At 41.0% G+C, this 26,051-nt stretch overlaps 1 protein-coding gene across 3 annotated transcripts in view; it reads left to right on the top strand.

Moving 5' to 3' along the window:
- Rhp (GTP-Rho-binding protein rhophilin) overlaps positions 1 to 26,051 on the top strand; it is a 352,979-nt gene that overhangs the window by 159,545 nt on the left and 167,383 nt on the right. Inside the window, exon 1 of one of the 3 annotated variants that reach the window (XM_083112920.1) lies at positions 17,379 to 17,929. The exons of the other annotated variants lie outside the window; for them this stretch is intronic. Coding sequence (XP_082969046.1) covers positions 17,873 to 17,929 — 57 coding nt within the window. The 5' untranslated portion in view covers positions 17,379 to 17,872. Of the gene's footprint in view, positions 1 to 17,378; positions 17,930 to 26,051 lie in introns of those variants that run through there. 3 annotated transcript variants of the gene reach the window in all.

Genomic DNA, 26,051 nt, shown 5'->3' with positions numbered 1-26,051 from the left:
TAAAAGTAACTTGTAATGCATTACTTTCTAAATGTATGTAACTTGTAATGCATTACTTTTTTCTTCTTTTTTTAATAAATTACCGGATTCTGTGCAACAAAGTGTCAAGTGATCGGATATCCTTAATATTGTGCTTTCTGTATTTGACCAAGTATTTAATATTCGTCTAAACTTTCAGGCATCTGTATCGTTCGATTTTTTAAAGCGAATTAAATACCTCCCCATGCCCTGAGATGTAGCAAAGAAATGCCAGCAGGTTTTATACGTAAGTGATGATGTCTGCTATGAATATATTGAAAAAAAAAAAAGCATACTCATGGTGATATGTTCGTATGGTTAGCAACACTGTGCGGTATGTCTGAGAGCATAGCCGTACACAAAGCAGCCAACTCCCCCTGTCAGCTGTAAGCGAGATCTCCATAACGGATCTTCTGGATACTCCAGTTATTCCCTCCAGGCCTGCATGGAAGACCTGCTGTTCCGAGAGAGGGAAAAGAAAAATGGAAAAAAAAAAAAAAAACCACTTCATTCTTTCGAGGCAGTGAATTGCAATGGAGGGAAGAAAAAATGTCCTCTTGTGGCGAGATTCCGTCCCTCAGGGCACGAACCAGCCACCAAACACACGAACACCAATTACTGAAAGTGGTATGGATTGGTGCAATTAAATTGCAAGTCTGCAGGTTTTGGGAGTTCATATTTTTAGCGGAAATTGCTTAACAATGAGCTGCTTGTAATCACAATTGTTGCAGCTTTCAACAATGCAATTGATGAAATGGCAGTTAGGTTTGTCTGAAGTTTAATTTTCTTTTCAAATTTTGATTTTTTTTTTCGTATCTGGGTCAATAAGAACGTATTTTATTTAATTTAGTATGGTTTCAGTGCGAGAATAGAGCAAAGCAGTGGCGTACGCGGGGGGGAGCTGATGGGGCTACAGCCCCTTTCAGAAATTTTGAAATAAAATCAAAATTTTCAAATGAAATCAGTAATGAACTCGGGGAAAACGAGAGTCCCCTCAAAATGACCCCTGGTTGCCATTTTTGTCTTTGAATAATTTTAAACGAAGCTATAAAATGAGAATTACGAAATATTTTATGGTGTACCCACCTCCCCCAGAATGCAACTATGTAATATCAGGGTGGGTGAATTCTACTTGAATTTTTCTCCGTAGACGTGAAAAATTACAATTTTTTTTAAAATCCAATTCCTATTTACATTTTATGTAAATAAAAATTATTTTCGTAAAATTTTCTTGCGCACTTCGCTCGCAATTCCCCCTTTTCTTAGTCTTATGAAGTTTATAACCATAGCTAGGGGGAAAATTGAATGATTGATTTGTAGTTTTAAGTCCACTTTATGCACAGAGAGGCTAATCGGGACTGGACCTACAGTTTAAAGTGGGATCCGAACTTCTGTGCCATGTGTTGAAAAAATAATTGAAATCGTTTGTTCCAAACAAATGCTTTAGCACCAACTTCTACCACCTTTTTGCATAATTTACGAGGATAATAACGTCTTTGATACTACTACTACTAATAATAATAATAACAACAACAACAATAATGTTGGTCCCGGCGTGTTCGAATCCCGGCTTGGGCATGATGTTTGTGACTGTCCATTCATAAATTTCATCATATCACTCATCCCAATCTTCGAAAATTAGCCAAACGTGGCACAAGAAGCGACGTAAAATAAAACAAATCAATAATAATAATGTTATAATAACAACATTATTATTAACACTATTGTTATTAGTACGTTTATCCTGGCGTTTTCTCCCCACCCGCTCGGACAAAATTTTGTGGTTGCGCCTCTGATTGTAAATAGAGACTCAGCACCTTAAATTAAATATTTTAATTGAATTATAATTTTTGGATGTTGGAATCATCTAGTCCCTTTAAATTATGAAGATATTTGTGTGTGGATGTTGCGAGGCGGTAATACGTAAGGTTGAAATAGAGAATACATCTGCTTGAATTTTTGGAAAGTTCGCCTTGAAAACCGAGAATTATACTTGAATTTTATCATGGTCCTAGAGTAGCCTACCTGAATATTCACCTTTACATTTCGAGCCCCCTCCGAAAAAATCCTGTGTACGCCAGTGAGCGAAAGTTGTTTTAACTCGTGAAATATCTTCTTCAGCGACGATAAGGACTTTGCTCCCACGAAGAAACGAAAATTTCTGTACGGTATTGCAGAAGTACATACTTCAAACATGCATAGTTACAGCGTAGTGGTAACGTCATCAAGGCGTCACGGGTTCGATACCCTGTGGAAGCACATGGTTGGGATTTCACTTTAAACTAGGTTCAGTCCCGGTTAACCTTTCTGTGCATGAACTAGACTTAAAAAATAAATTCAAAGTAAGAAGCAAACTTACGAGGGGAGTTCAACAATTATTGTCCCTAACATACAAGGAATGATCCGAAAGAACTGAATTTTTTTATGTGTCATGTATAACGCTTTGAATGATTACACACAAAATTTCAGCAATGTAGGGTCTATAATGTTAATGTTATGTTTTTCAGGACAAGGTGAGCCCTCACTGAGAAAATGGAAAAGTGAGAGCCGTCATTAAGTACCGCTGTTCAGAGACAGAGAGAAACCCGGGTAACTTTCTTGGTAGATGTGTGACCGTAAATGAAACCTGAGTACACCATTATGACCCTGAATCAAAACAACAGACCGTGCAGTGGCGGCACCATGATTCTCTGCCCCCCCAAGAAATTCAGGACAATGCCATCAGCTGGCAAGCTTATGGCCACCATTTTTTGGAATGCCAAGGGAGTATTTTTCATTGACTACCTCCAGCGCCAAAAGACTATCACAGGTGACTGTTATTCGCAATTGATTCCAAACGTGAGGGATGCAATCAAGGAGAAACGCAGAGGGATGTGTCACAGGAAAGTGCTGCTGCTGCAAGACAATGCTCGACCCCACAGAAGTCATCTTACAGCCGCAGCTGTTACTGGATTTGAACTAATCGAGCACCCTCTCTACTTTCCAGATCTTGCCCTGAGTGACTTTCACTTGTTCCCTAGGCTGAAACAGTACTTAATGACGGCTGTCACTTCGATTTTTCCATTTTCTCAGTCAGGGCTCACCTTGTCCTGAAAAACATAACATAATATTAACATTATAGACTTTACATGGCTGAAATTTTGTGTTTAATCCATCAAAGAGTTATACATGGCACACAAAAAAAATCAGTTGTTTCGGATCATTCCTTCTATGTTATGACAATAATTGTTGAACTCCCCTCGTACTAGCACTGAATCATGTAGTGCAATTATTTCCATAACAATTGATGAAGGGACACCTACAAAGAAAACGCCTGCCCAGAACTCGAACCCGGGATCTCTGCTGCTGTATTTTTGTTGCATTCCCGGAAACACGAATGAAAGGTGAATTCCGTGAATAGCACACATGAAAGAATTTTCCTCCAACATATCCTGTTGCGCTTTTTGACCGAATGATCTGTGTGAAGTTTGTTTAACGTTTGGAGTTACATAACGAGTAGAACAGTTAAGTCATACAGTCTTTCTTTCATTAAGAGTAAATGTGAGCCGTGGCGTAAAGCCAATAGTATTTATGTAACTGCTTTTCACATACCTGTTAATAGTCTTCCGCATCTAGATCAATCTCTTTGTGTTCCTCAGACTGTGGCCCTAAGACCCGTCAGGGGTCGCGTGGAGAGTTTGAAGTCAATTCATGTTGCTTTGACTAATAACACCAAGGTAAGAGTTTCGAGTTTCAGCAGAACATGTTCGTTACTTCGCTAATATTCTCATCGTTGCGACTAACCTAAGTAGAAAGAAGGGTAGAAGCAGGACTACAATTAAATGGTGTGACTCAGTTGTTAGCATATGTAGATGATGTAGACTTATTAGGGAATGATATAAATACAATTAAGAATAATGCTAAAATATTTTTCAAAACTGCTAAAGAGATAGGTTTGGAAATTAACAAAGAGAAAACTAAATATATGCTTACAGGACGAAACCAAGTGTTAGGTAATAATCAAAATCTAATTATTGATAACAACTCGTTTGAACCAGTTTCCAAATTCAAATACTTAGGAGTAATATTAACAAATGAAAATTATATTAAAGAGGAAATAAAAAGTAGGCTTAATTCAGGAAATGCATGTTACTTCTCTCTTCATAAACTTTTGTCTTCTCGTTTAATATCTAAGAAACTAAAAGTTAAAATATACAAAACAGTAATTTTGCCTGTAGTATTATATGGGTGTGAAACTTGGTCCCTTACATTGAAAGAGGAACATAAATTGAGAGTATTTGAAAATAAGATCCTTAGGAAAATCTTTGGACCTAAAACGGATGAGGAGACAGGTGAGTGGAGAAGGCTACATAATTTGGAACTACATAATTTGTATTCATGTCCAGATATTATTAGAATAATTAAATCAAGAAGACTTAGGTGGGCAGGCCATGTGGCACGAATGGGAGAGGAAAGAGGAGTTCACAGGATTCTTGTTGGGAAACCTGATGGTAAGAGACCTGTAGGAAGGCCAAGACGAAGATGGAGGGACAACGTTGAGATGGACCTAAAGGAAATCGGTAGGGATGGAAAAGAGTATATAGATCTTGCTGAAGATAGGAACAGATGGAAGGCCTGTGTTGCTGCAGCCATGAACCTTCGGGTTTAAGAAGGCTAGAGAGTTAGTTAGTTAGAAAGAAAAGCGACGCGAAATAATAAAAGTACAAGTACGGTGCAATGGAAATTTTGGAGCTGTGCGTATTTTCCTAAGAGTTCTCTCTTGTTCAGCATTTTTCTGGAGCTGATTGCTTTGCAACTTAATTGTATTTTAGAAGTCACATTTGAACCGGTGTAATTATAATGAAAAGGGACACAACGTTTGAAAATTGTATAAGCATTACAAACCACAAAATGATATCGTTTACAGATAAAATAAAATTATACACAGTTAGTAGTTGGCAACACTAAGTCCAGTATTTACTCATAACAAAAAGAATATCATAAAAAATGCGGGCTTTCTCGAATAGTTTAACATTCTAGATCAGTTGAAATGGAAAGAACGTTTATATACAGTGTGGACCATAACACAGTTGAAAAATCAAGGGCTCAATGATTGCTGAGTTATCGAGAGTTTTGATTTGATTTTTGTGATTTAGCGTCGTCTTCTACTACTTTTGGCTAATCGCGACGATGAAGATGAGTGATGAATTGATGAAGGGACACTCACAAGGGATTCGAACCCGGGAGCCCAGGCATCTATCGTGAGAGTAACAGTGATATACCTGTTAGAATTTGTTTTATATCACTTATCGTTCCCTTTCTGCCAACACGAGAATAGCATGTACTCGTAATGCATCTACCTATACAGGGTGTCTCATAAGTAATAGCGCAAACTGACACACACGATAATAGAAGCAAAAAAGTCTCAGTAAACATGGGTCTGCAAACGAGCCGTTTTCGAGATAATTGCGAATGTGTGATTACAAACTGCCACTGACTTCATTGTTTGTAAACGTCGTCCTAGTTGGTAAAATGCTAATAATTTGTGCGAATGTGTGGGTACAAGCCGTACCATCTCTCAGAAATGTTCTGTTTTGTAAACAAAGAGCAAACCTCGGAAAGCGCAAGGAGTAAATCACTCGGTGTTTACAAAATGCAATCAGTGTCGGCTTCTAACCACACATTCGCACACATTATTAGCATTTTAACAACTAGGTCGACGTTTACAAACAGTGAAGTCAGTGGCGGCTTGTAATTATACATTCGCGATTATCTCGAAAACGGCTCGTTTGCAGATCTATGTTTACTGAGACTTTCCTGCTTCTATTATCGTGTACTTTCACCTGTGTCAGTTTGCGCTATTTCTTATGTGGAACAGACTCTTTCAAAATGGAAATCATGGCCCTTCCTCTTTTGTTGTACATTCCAAATGCGCCCTTCACAAAATACCACAACCAAGGGCGTATGCTGGCTTCAAAACCTGGGCTACTTCACAATACCGTAACGAATGTGCTTTGGTGGGAGGGGCTTTTTTTTTTTACCTTAACAAATATGCTCCTGCTGGGCGCGCTTCTTAAATTATCAGATACGAATGAAATGTACAATACCTTTCTTCGAAATATATGTTTAGTAAAGATTGTCCCAACTCTACGCACATAGGCTAATTGGGTCGTTGTGGGATCAGGAGCACTGAAGCGTGCGCCAACTGGGAATCAAACAAGGTACACATTGATTACAGGGCGCGGCATAGTGGTAACGTTGTCACATGGTAATTAAGTGATCGCGGGTTCGATCCACGGTGGAGGCTCACTTCCCAGTAATTCGAATCCCACATTAAACTGTAGGCCCAGTCCCGATTTGCCTCTAAACATATAGAGGAGATACACTTGGACAAACTTTGCCTTCGATAATCTTGATTGATTGAATATACCACAGAACAAACGAGCACAGGAATTTCCTAATAAGCTTTATAAAAATAGTTAGGGTATTCAGCTCTTTTTTATCTTTCAATCAGAGGTCTCTTCTTTGATGAGAGCGTGAAGATAGAAGGCTGATTTCGTCATTGACAGAAAGCTGTTGTTAATTCTTAAATGAATAGAGCAACGATGTAATGAATGCTGTTCCCATTTGGTTTCAGTCAAGGCGTCGGGCAGCAGACGTAAAACTTGGATGAACTTAAGTCACGCAAAAACGTTGCTTTACTAATTCAGCCGGTTAACGAGACGCTCTCAGAGTCGAAACTTTGAATTTCAACCGCAAGATGGCATTACTGCTGCAAGGAGTGCAGCTAACGTGGATTTTCATTCCATCGAATTCTCGGTGTCTCCAGTACGTGTATAATTTTGTGTATATATTGGAAGATGGTTTGGGTTTATCTTGGATTATTTTTACGCTCCTCACATTTCTCAAAATCGTTAACACTCTCGCCTTTCGTGCGACCGGTCCCGGGTTCGATTCCCAGTGGAAGCGCCCAAAATTTCGGCATTGACCCAGCGTCGTGAGAACAATTCAATAAACGAAGTAGCAAGCTCTGGTTTCTAAAGCCAGAAAACACTGGCGATGGGATGACCTTTCTCGATCAGTTACAAATTAACGCAAGAAAAAATAATCTAGGCAGTAGAAATATACCGAATTCAAAGATTTCAAAAGCTCAGAAATACGTAAACTCACCAATATTTAGATATTCACTTCCACTTGAGATACAAGAGAATAATGAACTCAATACTAAGAAGTAAATTTGAAACTTTGATAGAGTATAGATTATTAGATATTAGTGTTTTAAGGAGATGTAAAGTATTTACAAACTTCTTACTTGAATGTGTGCACATAAGTACAAGTTGTTTTTACGTGTTATATGATGTTGTATGTATGACGTGTTTGTATGTTCGCATATAATCCGATTTGTATCAACAAAACAAAGCGTACGCCTTCTGCGATTGGAGGTTTAAATCTCTGTTTAATGCAAAAAATAAATAAATATTTGTCAGGTAGAAAGACTTTGCTGTAATATTGATGCAAATGAGATGATTATGGGCTGAAACTGCCGAAGCAAACTGTTATGTATATTTCTTTTCTTGTCATTCTACAAGTCTTGCCGATAAAATGAATGCAGCTATGCGAAACTATTCCAGTTTTCTTGATTTCATGGTAAAATAAGTGTTTCACAAGCTGTTAAAAGAGTGACTTTTATTTAATTAGAAGAACATATTACTCTTTCAAATGTTAATGAAAGAACTGAATCTTCTCTTCAGTTAGATATCTACTGTTAATCATAATATCCTGCGTTAGTTTTTCGGGGTGTAAACATATTTTGTTTAAAGGAAAAAGTCAGTTCAGTGACACCAGGAATAACTGGATGATACTTTATTTTGTCTTTTTTGTTTGTTCCTGGGCTTGAACCCGGAACCTCGATTTCGCAACTCTGTGTGCTATGTCACTGAGGTCGCATCACCGCGTGTGGGCGTGTTGTGCTAAGTGATCTAACGGCAACGTGCAAATTCTTTTTGCCCCCACCGTTGCAAATGAGAATCTGCACTCTTTTCTTTTCCTCGCTAAGAAGGTTAAAAGATCGGCCGTTGTCACTTTCACCCGCCTCGAGGGCCGAGCGCTGTCGTGTCGTGTCTTGTCTTTGCATGCGGCCTGATTCGGGCTCAAGGAAAGGTCAGCCTCGCTCTGCAAGCTCCGATGGACCAAAGGGCTGATTGGGCAATAAAAGCGAGGCGATGCGATGCGTTCATCCGAGAACGAAATGTCGGTAAGAAATTGCGCAGCAAAGAACCTTTTTGAAAAAATAAAATAAAAAAAAAAACGATGTAATGGCCGGTACAGTTTAAAGGATGTGTGTTAATTATGATGTTATTGTTTTACACCATCTGGCAACTGAGGTTGTAGGCTCTGAACGACTCGACTTCCTTGAGTGAAAACACATGAAACCCTCTGCTGTAACGCATGGCTTGTGTGTGCCTTAGCCTCAGTAGATTTGACATAAGTGGTTTTGTTGCAAATAGGAACCCACTTATAGAAAGACCTATTTTTGACTGGACTCTTTGAGGATTTCTTTCATTTTGGAGGAATTTATCCCTTCCCTGTTAAGGAGCAAATTCTCTCCTCCCTTCTTTGGAGAAACTTTTTTCCTCCTCCCTGCTTTGGAGAAACTTTTCTCCTCCTCCCTTCTTTGGAGGAACTTTTCTCCTCCTCCCTTCTTTGGAGGAAATTTTCTCCTCCTTCCTTCTTTGGAGGAACTTTTCTACTCCTTCCTTCTTTGGAGGAACTTTTCTCCTCCTCCCTGCTTTGGAGGAACTTTTCTACTCCTTCCTTCTTTGGAGGAACTTTTCTCCTCCTCCCTGCTTTGGGGGAACTTTTCTCCTCCTCCCTGCTTTGGGGGAACTTTTCTACTCCTTCCTTCTTTGGAGGAACTTTTCTCCTCCTCCCTGCTTTGGGGGAACTTTTCTCCTCCTCCCTTCTTTGGAGGAACTTTTCTCCTCCTCCCTTCTTTGGAGGAACTTTTCTCCTCCTCCCTTCTTTGGAGGAACTTTTCTCCTCCTCCCTTCTTTGGAGGAACTTTTCTCCTCCTCCTCCCTTCTTTGGAGGAACTTTTCTCCTCCTCCTCCCTTCTTTGGAGGAACTTTTCTCCTCCTCCTCCCTTCTTTGGAGGAACTTTTCTCCTCCTCCTCCCTTCTTTGGAGGAACTTTTCTCCTCTTCCCTTCTTTGGAGGAACTTTTCTCCTCCTCCCTTCTTTGGAGGAACTTTTCTCCTCCTCCCTGCTTTGGAGGAACTTTTCTCCTCCTCCTCCCTGCTTTGGAGGAACTTTTCTCCTCCTCCTCCCTGCTTTGGAGGAACTTTTCTCCTCCTCCTCCCTGCTTTGGAGGAACTTTTCTCCTCCTCCTCCCTGCTTTGGAGGAACTTTTCTCCTCCTCCTCCCTGCTTTGGAGGAACTTTTCTCCTCCTCCTCCCTGCTTTGGAGGAACTTTTCTCCTCCTCCTCCCTGCTTTGGAGGAACTTTTCTCCTCCTCCTCCCTGCTTTGGAGAAACTTTTCTCCTCCTCCTCCCTGCTTTGGAGAAACTTTTCTCCTCCTCCTCCCTGCTTTGGAGGAACTTTTCTCCTCCTCCTCCCTGCTTTGGAGGAACTTTTCTCCTCCTCCTCCCTGCTTTGGAGGAACTTTTCTCCTCCTCCTCCCTGCTTTGGAGGAACTTTTCTCCTCCTCCTCCTCCCTGCTTTGGAGGAACTTTTCTCCTCCTCCTCCTCCCTGCTTTGGAGCAACTTTTCTCCTCCTCCTCCCTGCTTTGGAGGAACTTTTCTCCTCCTCCTCCCTGCTTTGGATGAATTTTTCTCCTCCTCCTCCCTGCTTTGGATGAATTTTTCTCCTCCTGCCTTTGAATGGAATTTAAAACAGACATGAAGTTTCGTGACTGTGAGCTGTTCTTCGAAATACTCCCCCGTGTAACTTGTCTGCTCCGTGAGAATTCTCCCCCCAGCATCTCGGCTGTCCGTCCTTCCAGTGTAAGTGACTTAACAAGACTCCGGGAGCAATTAAAGAGGTCGTCTTCCCTCCCTCCAGAGATGTTCACTCGCCGACTACAATCGCTTCCTTCCGCTCCACACAATGCCTCTGTGAGAAGCAGATCTTACGGTTGAACGATTCAGCCTCTCCTCTTTCCAAATGAGTTTTAGCGCGCCATCAACACCAAAGCTTCCTCGAATCTTTCCTTTTATGAACGATGCGAAAGACGCATCATGTCATATTCGTCAGTTAATTAACGTTTGTTCAACCCTGGCGTATTCGTCTGTTCCATTACTACGAAGAGGAACACAACACGCGAAAATTGACATATCTGCGATTATTGCGTTAGAAGTCAGGTCTCGAGTTAGAATCCTGGCCTGGGCATGGATGTTTGTGAGTGCCCATTTATCAATTTCATCATATCGTCACTCATCCCCATCTTCGCAAATTAGCCAAAAGTGGCACAAGAAGCGAAGTAAAATAAAGCAAATCAATCAATCAAAATATACTGTACAAGAAATGTTGTATTTGTGTGTTCAGTAATTAACGTCGCTTTTCTCCTATTTTAATGATACTGAAATGTCAAAATATTCAATGCACACTTGCATGACGTCACTTAGTTTTCTGAAGTTTAATATTCATAATTTTAACCGTTTTGTACAAATGATTTCCTGGATAAACATTAACTTACGTTGACTTATCCTGCTATTGCCCAAGAATACTCTAGAACAATCGTTTTCTTCAATTTTTTGAAGACTTCCAATCTACAAAACACGAAAATGCCAAAATGCACAAGAAAATGTTCGTTGGCCCACCCTTTCTGGTACCAGAGCACAGCTATAATGTGCTTTATGGGATAAGTGATAAGAAGAAAGTAGTGTGTGGTAATATCACACGGTGGTTATGTCTCTAATGATCTGTGAAAGAAACGTGGTGGCGGAGGGAGTCCGTGAAAGTCTGTGGTGGGTGTGGTCGTGATAATTGCTCTGGTGATCTCACGTGGGCGTAGAACAGACTGAAACGGGCGAAAGCAGCCTTTTGGTGTGTCCCTTTCGGTGTTGAGCACAGCTGACGTTTTTGTAAGGAAAACAATTGACCAGATCTTTTCCACCTTATAACACACTGTTGAAATCGCCATAACCAAGCTTTAGAACTTATCCAATCCCGGCGAAATACATATAAACTGTATTGTGCTACGTTCGGTATGTTCCATACACCAGGTATGATATTTATTGATACTGATACGAGCCCTTGGACTGTGCGTATCCTACAATATTGTTATATAAACACACCGCTTTAACCTTTTGTTTATCAGCTATCTATAAATAGATACCTCTAGGCATACCCCTTGTTTACCAGCTATCTATATATAGATACCTCGACAAGGTCGTAGTTTTTACGTCATAATGTCGCTATTTTTCCCTGGAATTGCGGTTTTCTTCTTTTATATTATTGTTAACACATATACTGCACCGTAAAGACTCTTTCCCCCATAAAAAGGGGAGGAAAATGCCGGGAAAATGGCGGCTTCCTTTGAGACTGAGTCAGTGTCGCATAGACACGTGTGTTCTATTGCTCGTATGATAATAATGCAATTATTTTCTTGTTACAAATATGCCTGCGATCATTTCCATGTGTATTTTGACAATGTCCTGTACTTTGTTGTCCAGGGGCATTTTTCTTCAGAAATTTTGGAATTTTCCGGTTCCTCCCCTCCCCCAATATATATATACACTCAATGTGCATAAATTGTATGTAGTCCGAATGTATGGTTCATTCCGCGTATAACGATATATCATTCGTCTGTCTAGGGCAATTAGCCTCCGATCTACAGTCATCTAAATGAAACTCTGCATTTTGCTTAAAATTGGCCCGGTAGCATGGAACTTACCTGGCAAAATGGGCTTGGTAAACAAAACATACACCCCATTGATCATACATTTAGAAACAAACATTTGGAAAATAATTACATATGTACATGTATAAATGGCAATATGGCCCTCTTCTAACATTTGAGATTGTTCATTATCTTCACAACACTGCACTACACGCTCCACCTATGCCTGAGCCACTGCTGTTCCGTACCCTTTCACTTTCACCGACTCCTTGCAGCATTTTCCTGCGCTCCCTCCAAACTGCATGTAAATATGAACCCAGTGCTTTGATGTTTCTATCCGTTATATCACTCCTCTCCTCCCTACATACAGGGATCGTCTGCTCAATGCTGTCCCTTGCACTGTCACCCCATTCGCGTTGTCTGAGGGACGCCGACCAAACACACTCGTGTAGGATGTGGGCCCCCGTCTCCTCTTCGCCGCATAACGTGCAGATGGCACGACCGTCCGGCCCCTTGAGTTTATGTTGCCTCCACCCCCTAGCAGGAACCAGGCGGATCCACTTCTTTGTTGGTACGTACACGTATCAATGTATCGTTTTCTCCCCCATTCCACCCACACCCCTGGCGGTTGTGCGGCGGCGAGCGTTACCTTCTCCCTACATTCTGCCATGTCGTCTTGCCTGCTACTGTCCACCAATCTTTCCATTATAATTTGCAAAATCCCAGTTTTGCATCTCCCGCTCCTCACTTCTTCCCACAGTTCCCCCAGACCCATTCTGTACAAATCGTCCCTAATCCCACTTGCCCAGTGGCGTGCGAACCCTTCCTCAATCTGAACTCGCAGACACTGTTCTTTCAGTGAGTGGACACACAGAAAGCTATGTTTTGTGCGAAACTTGTTCTTAGCGGCTAATGTGCACTGGGCCTGGGAGAATGGTGATTCTTACGATGATTTGCTTTTCTTGATTCCGTTGTGTAAACGAACAAGAAGTTGGTAGATGATGTGAATTTGAAAAGAACCAAGTTTGATGAATTCCATCATTTTACAAACCAGTTGCGTGAGGATGGGGTCAAATTGCAATATTGTTTTCGTATCCACACGAATCAGTTTGATCATCTCTCATCACAAGGGGAAAATTTATTAAATTAGTCGTGGACAACTTGCCGAGCAATTCTTGTGCATCCCACTGCACATTCTGAGGCCATCGTGACGTTAAATCGATTGACTTACCCGTACGTACACACCTTGGAACTGTTGCCAGGTCATTTGTAATTTTGTCCGGTTTACAAAATGTTATTCGTGTTGACTTCAGAGTGCTTTGTATCGCTAACTGTGATGTTTCTGTAAACCTAAATTTATGGAAAGTGCACGTTATTTATAACAGCAGTAGTGAAGAAAGTATCAACAGATTACTTAATAATTTGACAGATTTAGTGTTTCGGAGCCGGATTTCTTGGGGTGTGCCCCAAGCATTTCCTTGGTTCACCCCTTCTTTTTGTACTTTTATTAAATTCCAGCCTGCAGGCCATTTCTCGATATAGTTTTCACTTGTTTTGCACCTTTCGGCCAATGCTCGGGGCAATTCCTGAAATGCCCCTGCAAAGAAAGACACCTGCATAATTATTTTCCTTGGTTCTTCCCGCGCGGAGGAAAGGTGTTTCAATCGCCCGGAGAGATGGCGCCACGGGCGTTTAATATACGTAACGGGATTGTTTGTTTCCTGTTTTCTTGTTCAATAAGGCGGAGCGAGATCCCATTCTGACCCGGGCGATTTCGTTGTGCGCGGTTGGCGGGTTAACGAGGCGGCCCAACGGAAGCTGTATACCAATGAAAAAACAACAGGCGAAAGTGTTCGTCGGTTTTTTCTCCTCTCCTCTTTCTTTGTGATGCCGCGAAGGAACTAATATGCAGATGAGGTCCCTTGCGCCTTGAAACACGCCATTGCGGAAACATAAAGGTGAGAGAGTAGCTGTTTTCTGTTTCCTACGCCTCATCGTGCTCCATACTACAGATTGTTGTCAACCAAAGGAAAAGGAATGAGAAGGGTTTCTTTATACACCACAATTGCTCGGACGTTGTTTTTTTTATACAGCACGATTGCTCTGAATGAAATGCATTTAAAAAAATAGTCGCGTCTCCACAATGATATTATTGTGACCAACGCTTCGTTTTGTAATCACATATTCCAGAGTTCGATTCATAGGAGGCGCATTACGAAGTGGTTCACCTCGCTTGAAACTGTAGGCCCAGTCCCGATGAGCTTATCTGAACTTAAAGCAGACTTAACGCAAACGAAAATACTCGTGACATTTCTGAATATCAAAGAAAGTTAATTTCTTTCTTCTAGTTGAAAATGGACAAATCTTGAATTTCATAACCAACTCACTCATTCAGTCTGGCATTCCTAAACCAAGTCGATGAATCTTGACTATTCTTGTCAAATTTTGCAGTCATTTTTTTTTAATCGTGATAATAAGTGTATGATTATTGCAGCGTATACGTATAATATTTGTGGTGTTGGAACTATCCTAAGTCAATATTGCGTTTATATGTATGTGATGACTTATGTAGAATAGCATGCGTATATATCGTGACATTAATATCCTTATAATTTATTTAGTATAAAATTACATTAGCTTTTCAAGGTAAAAATGAACTTTATGTAGCTCAAGTAATGTTTATAAAATTTCAACATTTTCCCAACAGCCGAACGCCTGATATCGCACAAAACATTACGATTTTTGCAGCTATTCTCGATAACTTCACACCCATTGACCAATAGCCATAATAACCTCATTCTACCCACGCATCATATGAACTCTCGTCTGCTTAGAATAAAGAAGACTTCCCAGGCCATGTTTTACGTAGGGGGAACAAGATCTCTCTTTACCAGCCAAAGGGCTGAACAATGAAGAGACATGCATCAGCATTTCTACCGCCTATTCTAGGAAGGGACAACTAGGGGCAAGCGCATAGTTTTATTTGGCGTTCAGAGCCATCTGGTGGACGGAAGACTATTCCATCGACAAGCGAGAAACGAACACATTTATTAATATTAGCTCGATATTCGATGTTCTACAGAATAAAGCAAAATATAACCACATTCTTTCTTGAGCGAGAATTTGGATTGTATAGCTATCAAATATAATGAGAACAAATGTTACACAACATGTAAGTGAACTTATATTGTGCAACCATTTAGAAGTATTTTGAATAACGCGCTTGTTTTCGTCCGTTCTCATTGTGATTAACGTAAATAGTATAGACAAAAGAAACTTAAAATTACAATCAAAATAGTATTCTCATTTGTTAATTAAGAACAGGGGTGCCTACAGGGGGAATGATGGCGCGGTATCAGAATTTGGAGAGGGATATTTCCTTGAAATAGTATAAAATCGAACGTGTATACATTTTTATTTTCTTAGTAACTCATGTACTTTAACTGGTTCCAAGTCATTTTTTGCTAATAGGTGCACCATATTTAATCCTTAGAAGAAGAAAGAGAAGAATTTTTGAAAATTTAGATCAAGTAAAGTGTTCAGCAAAGCTAACAAAAAGTTACTTTTTAGTAATATGATAGACACGTTGTCGTAATTAAATACTTTGTTAGGATTATGACATGATCGGGAGAGGGGTGGGAATAGGAGGCACCGCTGATTAAGAAAGAGATTCTGCATTCTATTTCCGGCGATATATTTATTTTCTTCGTTTGTTATATTTTACTTTACCCTTCTACTTATGGCGACGATGGGAATGACGAATAAATTCTTGAAATACAGAAGGAAACAAATATTCCGAAACATCCATAGCTTACTAAACCAACATTCTCTGACATTACACAACATTTTTGTTAACTACTTCACCGAGGAGACTGGTTTCAATTTTTCAGGTCCTTTGTGCAGTCCGGCTTTTCCTGCTCTGGCATAAAAAGAACTACAAATGACTATAAATGCTGGATTTACAGGAAGGATCAAAATTCCCATCACAGATCCCATATTAAGGAAATTTCAGAATATTGTCAATACTAGAGATTCGCAGCGCGGTACACTAACCGCTAGACCATGGAGGTCAACTCTGTTGCGAATGAAAGGGAAAAGAGGCGTTGCGAATTCGCTCAGCAGCCAAGCGGAAACCAGGACAACGGTCCTAAACCGGAAGTGAGCCCTCATTGGGAACGCAGGAATCAGATCTGGTCGATTGGGCGTCCACTGCAAAGTTCTGGCACCGTCGAACGGTTTTCGGTCTCTCCCCGGTTCAGTGGTTCGTGGCCGGACGTCGTGACAGAAAACTCGCTCCGGGATTTTCGCCGGAGAGTGCCTCGGGTATGGCGCCCTGAAAGGGTACGGTTCAGTGTTGCCACGTGCACCGAAATTAACCTTATTCAGGAAATAGTTTCTCTCATTACAGAAGGAACACATTTTATATTTCTTTCTTGATCACTTTGGGCTTCCATGTAATCGAATGATTAAATTAATTGGTTCAGTCCTTGTTGGGAGGGCCGAAATTTCAGTGGCAGGGAGCTAGGCTCTGATCGGGAAATTTTGATGAGCGACAATGGGATGCATAGCAACAAAAGCTTCTTGTTAGAACTTTGGTATATTAGGGTTGTTCAAGGGTTTATCCTGGGGCCTGTAAGGGTATATTTCGAGCCAAGATGACTATATATTAGGCCTTTGTGAAGCTTTTAAGAGGTGTTAAGGGAGTTTTGAGGGTGTATGGAGAAATCACTTGGGTTGTTTCACCATGGAGTTCTACCTATTTTGTTTTTGTCGTGGCGATGAGGATGCATGGTACAATTAGTGGCCTACCCATGACTCGAACGCATACCTATTCAAACCTTTCAGCCACTGAAGTAGCTTCTGTACGGAACGATTCAGGAGAGTGATTGGTGTACAACACTGGCATGCTGCCAGCCGCCAATTCAATTCCATCACAAAGTTGTTTGTTTCATCAGCAAACCGATGCGAAGGTTCGCAATGTATCTCTCCTGAACATTCTAAATAATGGTTGTTGATTCGTTATAATTTGCGCCATCCTATGTTCATTTGTTTTACTGAATTACGTGTTTTAATTGTCGGAAATACAGACCTCCGTGGCGGAGTGGTTAACAGCGCGCTAGGGGTACTGGGTTCGAATCCGGGCCTGAGTGTTCTTTGTGAGTGTCCATCATTTCCATCATATCATCCTCATCGTCGGGATTAGCCAAAAGTGGCAGAAAAGCGACGCTAAATAGCAAAAATACAAGTTCTACATGCTGTACAAAACTTTTAATGGGAAATTTTCTCATTTGTATGGTTTGAATAGAGTATGTCACACGTATGCGCTTTTAACCAACGTCGATACGTTACCCTCCATTTGCCACACTTACGTTTGAACGAGTACGTGAAGTCGTAAAAGGGAAAATTCTACGTCACAGACGGACATTTTCGCGTCGCAGAGTGGCAACACTGCGGAGAGACGGATGAACGGTGATATGGTGGTTGCAGCGCTCAGGATTAGGTCGGCCGCGACTCAAGTTGCAGTCTGGGGAAAGGCTGGCGCTCTCATGTGCTTGTGGCAGTCAACAGCTCTGCAAACACTGGTCAAGAAAAAGCTGACGACCGTGTCTGAGCGAATCTGAAACCGCACTTTCTAGCAACGTGACTGACTTCCAACACCTCCAAGGGCACCGGCGAGGGCGTCCCGATCGCAGCCGAAGAAATTTTCCCACATGGTTCGCGAAGAAAGTGTTCGAATCGGTGTCAACGAAGTGGAATAGTAAAGCACGTGGTGGGACGTCACGGTTTTCCATGAATGCCCACTGGCCGTGACGTCACGATCGACGGTTCCACCTCTTGCTCTGTAGGTCCAGCTCCGGCGTCGAGTGCGGATGGCGATAGCGTTGCCTTGGAGACGACAAGGAGCCGTTGATAACGATCGTACGTGTCGCCTTTTGTGTACAGATCAGAGTGCGCGCGTGTGTGGTGTTTGCTCATATGCGAGTGTGTGATGGTGTGCAGTTATGAGCTGTGGCTTTTCCGGAGGGCGCAGGGACTATGCTGAAGTGGACGCACCCCCAGAAACAATCGCAGGAGATCAGGAAGAGGCTGGTGGTGAGTAGTCTGTTGTTCAACCATTTAGGGAAGCAAGCTTTTAGGGAAACATACGTTGTAGCGGTGTTTAAAGGTAGCAGCAACTTCTTATGAACTTTTAAGCTACTTTTGTTTTCGCAAGGAAGGCAACCGGAATTCTCCATTTCAAGGGTGTGTAGTGCAAATTCGAGGAGGGGGGGCGTTAATAATTATTACGAGAAATGTTTTTTATATTTTTATCCTAAAAATCGCCTCAAGTAAAGTGCTTTTCTTTAATTGTACTTCAGGATTCCCCGATGGCGTCATCGCCTTGTAATCAAGAGGTCCTGGGTTCGATACCTGGTGGAATCACATTGCACAGTGGTTCAGATCCTACTTTAAACTGTAGGTCTAGTCTCGATTAGCCTATCTGTACATAAAGTTGACTTTAAAGTTCAAATTTTAGTGTACTTGGGACACAATAGCATTCTAATTCTCGACAAACATGCTGGGATCACCATAGTTTATAGGTTAAAACGAATGTTTCAAAATTATGCTTTGCCGTATGGACGTGTACCAGTTTCTTAGTCTCGTCACCAGAAGCAAGTGGTATTTTCGTTCTACCCTTGATTTTTTAAACACGAACAGCACCGCAGGCATTTGTTTTCCGAGAAATAATCTTCTGTGACGTACCTACCGCAGTTAAAATTATCTATTATTTCGTGCCTTCCTAAAATATATTTGAATTGAGAAGGAGGATGTGTCATTGCCTCTTGATAAAGAAACCTTGCAGTTTATTTGTGTGGTGAAGTGACTGAATTTTGAAGATATTTAAAGGAATTGTTTTTCTAGCTTTATTTCTTGAGAAACTGGACTGAATATAATACCGGAAGGCCCGTTCAAATATTTAGACGATAATCTCTTTTCGTTCGTGACTTTAGTAGTAAGAATAAGATGCGTGCATGGGCGTCCGCAAGGGGAGGCAAGGGGGGGGGGTTGTTCCCCCCCTTGGAAAATGAAAGCCAACCAAAAATTATGTATTTCACACACATCATTTCATTTTAGCCACAATAATATGTGTTAATTATTGCATGAACATCATAAATTCAAATATAAGCAATATTTTTTTGTCGGAAAAGATATGTCTTGTTTGCCCCTCCCTGGAGAAAATCCTGCGGACGTCCATGGATGCGTGGTGTGATTTTCGCATGAAATAAAAGTGCCCTGTTACACAACATATACAGGCATATCAAACTGATGACCTGTCTGAGTGTGGGATAGATATGTTTAACGTGCACAGCTTCATAGGCGCCGACTCCATGGGGCTTAGGGGGCTCGAGGCCCCCCCCCCCAATGTTAACGATGTGGAGGCAGCGCCCCCCCAAAAAATTTTGCTTAAGAGGATCTAATATCTTATTTGCTTCTCTTGTAAAGTTTACTCTGAATTGTGCCACATTAACTTAACTTTAAATACACATTTGAAATGTTCTAGACCATCAACTTTGGGGGGGGGGGCTGAGACCGCTAAACCATCAACTTTGGGGGGGCTATGACTAGAGACAGCAAAACACATGACTTACTACTATATACTAAGTATATAATTATGAGTATTGTTAACATTTTTACTAAAAAGAGTTTCAAAAGACGATGTGCATGAACTAGGGGAGTGGATGGGACGTTCGGGCTACAAATGGCTCTCACATGACATTCAGAACGAGATCGTTGATATATTAGGGAGATCTGTTTTGCGCTCCGTGGTAGCAGATATTAAAAGTCGGGAATATTTTGCTATTATGGTTGACAAAACTTGACATATCCATCCGTGAACAATTGACATTTTGCATTCGAACTGTGAATGAAAATTTTGATATTTTTGAGGAATTCATTGGCTTTTACGAGATTCCGAACACTGAGGCCAAAACTTTGAAAAAGGAGTGAGTGAGTCATTCATTAATTTATTTCAGTGATCAGAGCTCCCCCAATAATTTTGACAAGTCGGCGTCCCTGCACAGCGTTAAATTTTCATTTGGTTTAATAAGTGCCTTTAAAAAAAATGTGACTTGTTCGAAGGAGAAACAGCAGACTCCTATGGCAGAGTGGTTAGGACAGCGCGCTATGACGCCAGGGATCGCGGGTTCGAATCCCGGCATTGGCATGCGTGTTCCTTGGGACTGTCCATCAATTTCACAGTATCATTACTCTTCCTTATCTTCGCGATTTTACGTGCCTAGTTGGCTGAACACAATCATTTACCTGGAATGGATTAGTTAGCGGAAGCGACAACAGGTGGCAGCGCGACAGAAAAGTGGAAAGAAAGTTGATTAACGAAATCGGAGGAGACAAAAGATGATTGTATCGATTTTAACAAACGAAAGATAAATGAATAAGGATTAAAAGATTGTATACAAAGGATAGGAAACATAAATTGAAAAGGAAATTATAATAATCAATAATATAAATATAGATTGAATGTATAGCAAAGTAAGGAAGTCGGGATGTAATTTCAAAACCGCGATTAGCCAAAAGTGGCAGGAATGCAAAGTAAAATAAACCAAATCATTAACAATAATACCACAGAAAGAGTAACATTAATTAAGAGTATTTGAAAATAAGATCCTTAGGAAAATATTTGGACCTAAAAGGGATGAGGACACAGGTGAGTGGAGAAGGTTACATAATTTAGAAGTACATAATTTGTATTCATGTCCAGATATTATTAGAATAATTAAATCAAGGAGACTCAGGTGGGCAGGCTATGTGGCACGAATGGGAAACGAAAGAGGAGTTTACAGGATTCTTCTTGGGAAACCTGATGGTAAGAGGCCTGCAGGAAGGCCAAAACGAAGATTTAGGGATAACGTTGGGATGGACCAAAAGGAAACCGGTACGGGTGGAAAAGATTGGATTGGTCTTGCCCAGGATAGGGACATATGGAAGGACTGTGTTGCTGCAGCCATAAACCTTCGGGTTTAACCCGCGATCGGTCGCGGGTGAGCACCGCGCTCGCTTTAAATTTTAATGAAGTGCCATTTTAACAGTATTTAAAATATTGGCCTGTGGTGCCCTCTAGCTAAGTTTTAGAGTTTCACGAGCGACCTGATCACATTTTTATGAGGACGTAAACGACATTATTAGAGAGACCATTGTTGTGGAAATAACGTTATATATATTTTTTTATTTACATTTTTGCCTAATTTAGTCAATAGGTCTGTCCTGTTTCTAGTGAGTTTTCGAACCTATATGTTCTTGTGTTAACAGAAAATTCGAAAGGTGTCGCAGTGATTTTGTATCATATCAGATTTCTGCAAATCAGATGGAACTACCTCAGAGGAACATGCGCTTGTTGTTAACGCTGAGACTTGTTGGCTTTGACGATGCATGCTACGCTGTTTGGAAACAAATAAACATTTGGAAACAAAAGCATAATGAATAAGAAGGATTATAATAAACAGATCATTACAAGTACAAAAAATAAATTTTAAATATTAAAATACGGTGAAATATGCCTGAAAAGCAAGGGTGAGCGCCGCGCTCACCCGTGACCGGCGACGTAACTACAGCGAGCGCTACCGTTCCCGGGTTAAGAAGACTAGAGAGATAGTAGAAGCTGGTTTACATGAGTCAAGTGAGCGGCAGAGTTACTGGGACGAGTTACTGGCCTGTCTGCTCGACTCGACCCTTCTATGGCGAGTAGCTGTTTACACAATTTCTACTCGACTCCACCAGCAATGTGGGATAGTAGCTGCAGCTGTTTGGTGCTCTTTTCACAGAATGAACCATGAACGTCGTTGGCGATTTAAAAAAAGAAAAAGAAACTGTTTACACACTTTTTTTCACGAGAAATAATGCACAAGGACATGTCTGAAAAAAAAGCAACTAATTTCTTTGATTTTTCTATTTTCGATCATTCTTGGTTGAACGTAAATTCTTTATTTTAAATTTTATTTCTCCTACGCCAAATACATGAAGTCTCATCTCTTCAACTTCATACGCCTGTAGTTTATTTTGTTTGTTCCTATAACCGACACAAATTCCATGGACACTCACAGCCAACGCAACACAGACTATACTGTCCTCCGTGGACAGCCACTCGACTGTCCTGACTACTGGAGCGAATACTGGCAACAGTGCTCTCCCCAGTTGTTTACACGGGGTAGATCATCTCGCTTCACCCTACTCGCTCCAGCTACTCGACCAATATAATCCAGGCTTTAGGGTGGTTATTATAGCTAACCCTTTAGAGCTATGCAACCCACTTTACACCGGGGATCACCGGGCTGCATAAGGCGTAAGGATGTGCGTTTCTGCTCAAGTACAGGTGGGACAGACACTAGCACCACCAGGGGATGAACGATAATTACATGAGAAATTGATGAAGGGACGCTCACACACATTAACATGGAACGGAACACATTCCCTCACAGACGACTAGGCCTATTCTGGCTGTGGGTCCGGGCGCCAGAGCTTCAGCCTGCAAGAATGCAGATTCCAAAGTGTACTAAGTGGAAGATGTTGAGTTTGAGTACCTCGCCGCCATGATAGTATCCCCAGCTTGGAAGTGTTGGGCTTCAAAGTTGACCCATGTTAAAAGGCTTACGTTTCCGGTCTGGTACCTGGAGGTCTGCGATATTTATACCTCGATGGTGAGACAGGTTAGCTATTTCACAGTGCCTCCTGTCTGATGTGGTAAAAAGCAATGGAAATGCACATTTTTTGTTACTTTTGACCACTTTTGGTTCTGTAATGCAGCGCGAATCTTTCACTTAGCCGAATGCGGTTTCCTCGTCTTTATTGCTCGCTAACCACATCGAATGTTGCGTCTGAAACTCGCTCCGGGGGTCCAGCTATTGATATCGCGCCGTAACAACGGGACGTTTTGTAACAGGCGGCCAACGCTGATTGTCTCGGACGGCGAGTGGCACCTGGCTCCTTATGTAAGAGGCTGAGAGGTTTCTGTTGCCCAGGAATTCCTCGATGACTCTCGTCAATCCATTCTCTCTCGAAGAACGGTTTTTCTTCTCGTCCAAGCTAAGAAAAAGTAGGTCGCTGCTGACTTTTCTGCGAGCGCAGCGCCCCCATCGGCAATATGCCTCTCAATGATAGGTTATCGTGGGATTATTGTGATGACAGGTTACCTCCATAGTGTAAAAAGCATCTGGGATATTGTCAAGAATGTTTTCTTTCATTTGATTTTTATTTATCGTCGGCCAATTTTGACTAATCGCAACGATGAGGATGAGTGGTGATATGGTTAAATGGATGAAGCGATACTTCCAAACAACACCCAGGACCCCTCGTTGGCCCAGATGCAGCAGATGGGCTGATATAAACGTTATCTGTTCGAGTTACTTGTGGCGGGTGAAACTTATAAACTGACTTCTTCAACTTAACACATATTTCCAGCAGTCTCATTTACACGAAGTCTCGGCGCTGTGGAAAATCGACAGTGTTGATTTGGCAACGCGATTGGAACTAGTAACGATGACGTATTCGTCAGACATCAAGATGATTTCAGTGCATTCCGTTTCAGTGACCTGTACCAGAAAGCATTTTCTAAATGTAGTAACTTCATATCTTAGTAACTCCTAAACGAACATAGGTGAAAATTGATCATACCATTCGCTTTCTGGTGCTTTTCTAGTCCATTTGGACGTATCATATGACCCATCCCTTTATCCGCTAAAATAATTGACGTAAGTCCAATGTTGTTGCAAACGATAGAACGCGTCTCGTGCAACAGAACAATAGCAGGGCTACATACTTGGTGTTAGTTAATCGTTTTTTTTATTCAGCAACCTCAGTTCCATGTTGATATCAGATTGAGTGCTGGATTGAATATTTTAATTCATCCTCAATATTATTTTACGCACCTTTCCTACAGTGAACACCATAATATTAAAACATCAGTGAGACATTAAGAGATAAATAAAACAGAAATGCATTCGCTCTTTTTTAAAAGGATACATGTTGAAGTATAATCCTAAATGACACAAAATTTCAGAAATTCTGTTTATGATGTTTGCCATATGTGTTATATATGCAATAATAATTTGATTGATTTGGTGTTTTTAAGTTCACTTTGTACACAGTAAGGCTAATCGGGACTGGACCTACAGTTTAAAGTAGGATCCGAACACTATGTGCCTCCACTCGGTATCGAACCCGGGACCCCTTGATTACAAGGTGACGACGAATAATTTATGACAATGCAATTATAATCTTAATACCACTTATCAGATGCACATAGTGTTGAGTGAGGTGAATGAGGCCTGAAATCCACTAAAGTCTTGAAAATAGAAAGTTTAATAATGAGTAAACAGTGGCATGTTTTGGATGTGAATACCGAAAAGGTACTGAATTTTTTCCGCTTCCGAAATTCTTGATTTTTTTCATAGACTAAACAGCTTAACATTTAACAAGAAACATTTAAACAATCGACGTTCATGTTGCTCAGTAGCGTCACTAGTGTCAAGAAATGCAAGCTGTTAAGTCCAGTTGCAACGGTACACAGGCCGAGACCATCTGTGCAAGTCGCGGGCTTGCGGAACTCAAATATCGAGCAAAACGGAACCATCTCCAAAGCTAGTGAAGGGTTAAGTTGAGTAGCCTGTGGAAGGTCGCTGGCTGCCAGGACAAATTGTCCATGACCACAGAATAGGAAGAAGGCAGTCTATTCGATGATAAGGACAATCTCTGAACAAACTTGGTGAAAACGTTTAGAGCGTGAGTGAAAACTGCTTCATTGGCAAGTGAAAGGACGATATGACACCATAAATTTCAAGAAGCCTTCTGAAGCACTGTTTAAATATTTCCTTTTCGTGCTCTTGACCAGCTCAAGAGAGAGTGTATGGCGACCGTTAATTCTTAAACGAATGATAGCGATGTAAGGGGCACAAGTGTGCATAAGTAACACAACGTTTCCAACTGTCGACAGGACAGGAAAAGCGAAACTCAGGACGTTTCGCATTTTACTTCGTAGCTTCGTGATTAAATTTTTGAAAGGCGAGGCAATTAAAATAAAAAATAAACGACCTTTCCTTTGCTACTCGTGCGTTGCCACAGCGGGACATTATTTCCTTTCGAAGTGTTTCGTTTTATTTATTTCTCCTGTCATTTCCTACTGTTTGACAAAAGAAAGTTAACTATTTTCGTTTCACTTTTACTGAATTTATTTTGTTTGAATAAACATTGAAGTGTTGTGCTCTTTTTCTTCACTAATATTTCTTAGACTAGGACTGGATTTGTTGAATTTTGAATACTGAATTTTGGTATTCCTATCGAAAAATATTTGTAGGGGATGTATCGAAATTCTGAACCTAGCCTTCACAGTCTATAGTAGCAAGTTGGAGTTACTTTTTACTTTGTAGCCTTAAGTACTAATCAGATCATTGTAATATACAGATAGTTCATTGTTTTATTTGTATCCAGTGAGGATTGTCGAAACCGAAAGTAGTACATGTTTCAGAATTTCGGTTGTTTTTTTTGCACCACCCTGTAGTATTCTGTGCGTCTTTCAGTACAGTTGGATGCATAAGTATTGCTCGGCAAATTGTCCATAGCCATTTTCATTGATTTTACTCTTGCATTCTACATGTTTTTAGGGAATAGATTCTGCAGTATTCTAGTGCAGAGCTTGTCATCAGCTGGTTGACAATTTGCCGAGAAATACTTGTGCATCCTACTGCACTTTACAGTTCTTTTCGCCAAACCAATTCGATATTGGAAGCTTTGTTTGTGTCCGACACATCGACGTTTAACGAGATATCGATTCTGACTACATATTGTTTGATGTCTTTCACGTAATCCTGCCTTTTGTAGTTTGGGGTAATTGAGAAGAGAAGTTTCGATTCTATCAGGAGTTCATACAGGTGGACAATTTGGATGTGTTCTCGTCATTTAGTAAGAAGTTCCCAGGAGCCAACATGGCGTCTTCCGTGCAGCAATCGGGAAATTGTTGCGTTGACAGATGTTGCGGACCTTCAAGAAAACAGTAACACCACGTGACATTGACTTCTTTCTTGAGAAGAGAATAGTATTTGATGTTTTCACCATCCGGCATCGGAGGTCACCATTTGTCGCCTTCAAGCAAGTCGTGCATCTGCAATACAGGTTGTTATTAATTCCACAGGCTCTCTACTATCCGTGAATTCCGGGAATTGTGGGA

The sequence above is a fragment of the Lepisma saccharinum genome, chromosome 27 (genome assembly GCF_977018435.1).
Source record: "Lepisma saccharinum chromosome 27, izLepSacc3.1, whole genome shotgun sequence".
Lineage (NCBI taxonomy): Eukaryota > Metazoa > Arthropoda > Insecta > Zygentoma > Lepismatidae > Lepisma > Lepisma saccharinum.
The sequence above is the reverse complement of the archived record's forward strand: the minus strand, read 5'-3'. Positions and strand labels throughout refer to the sequence as shown.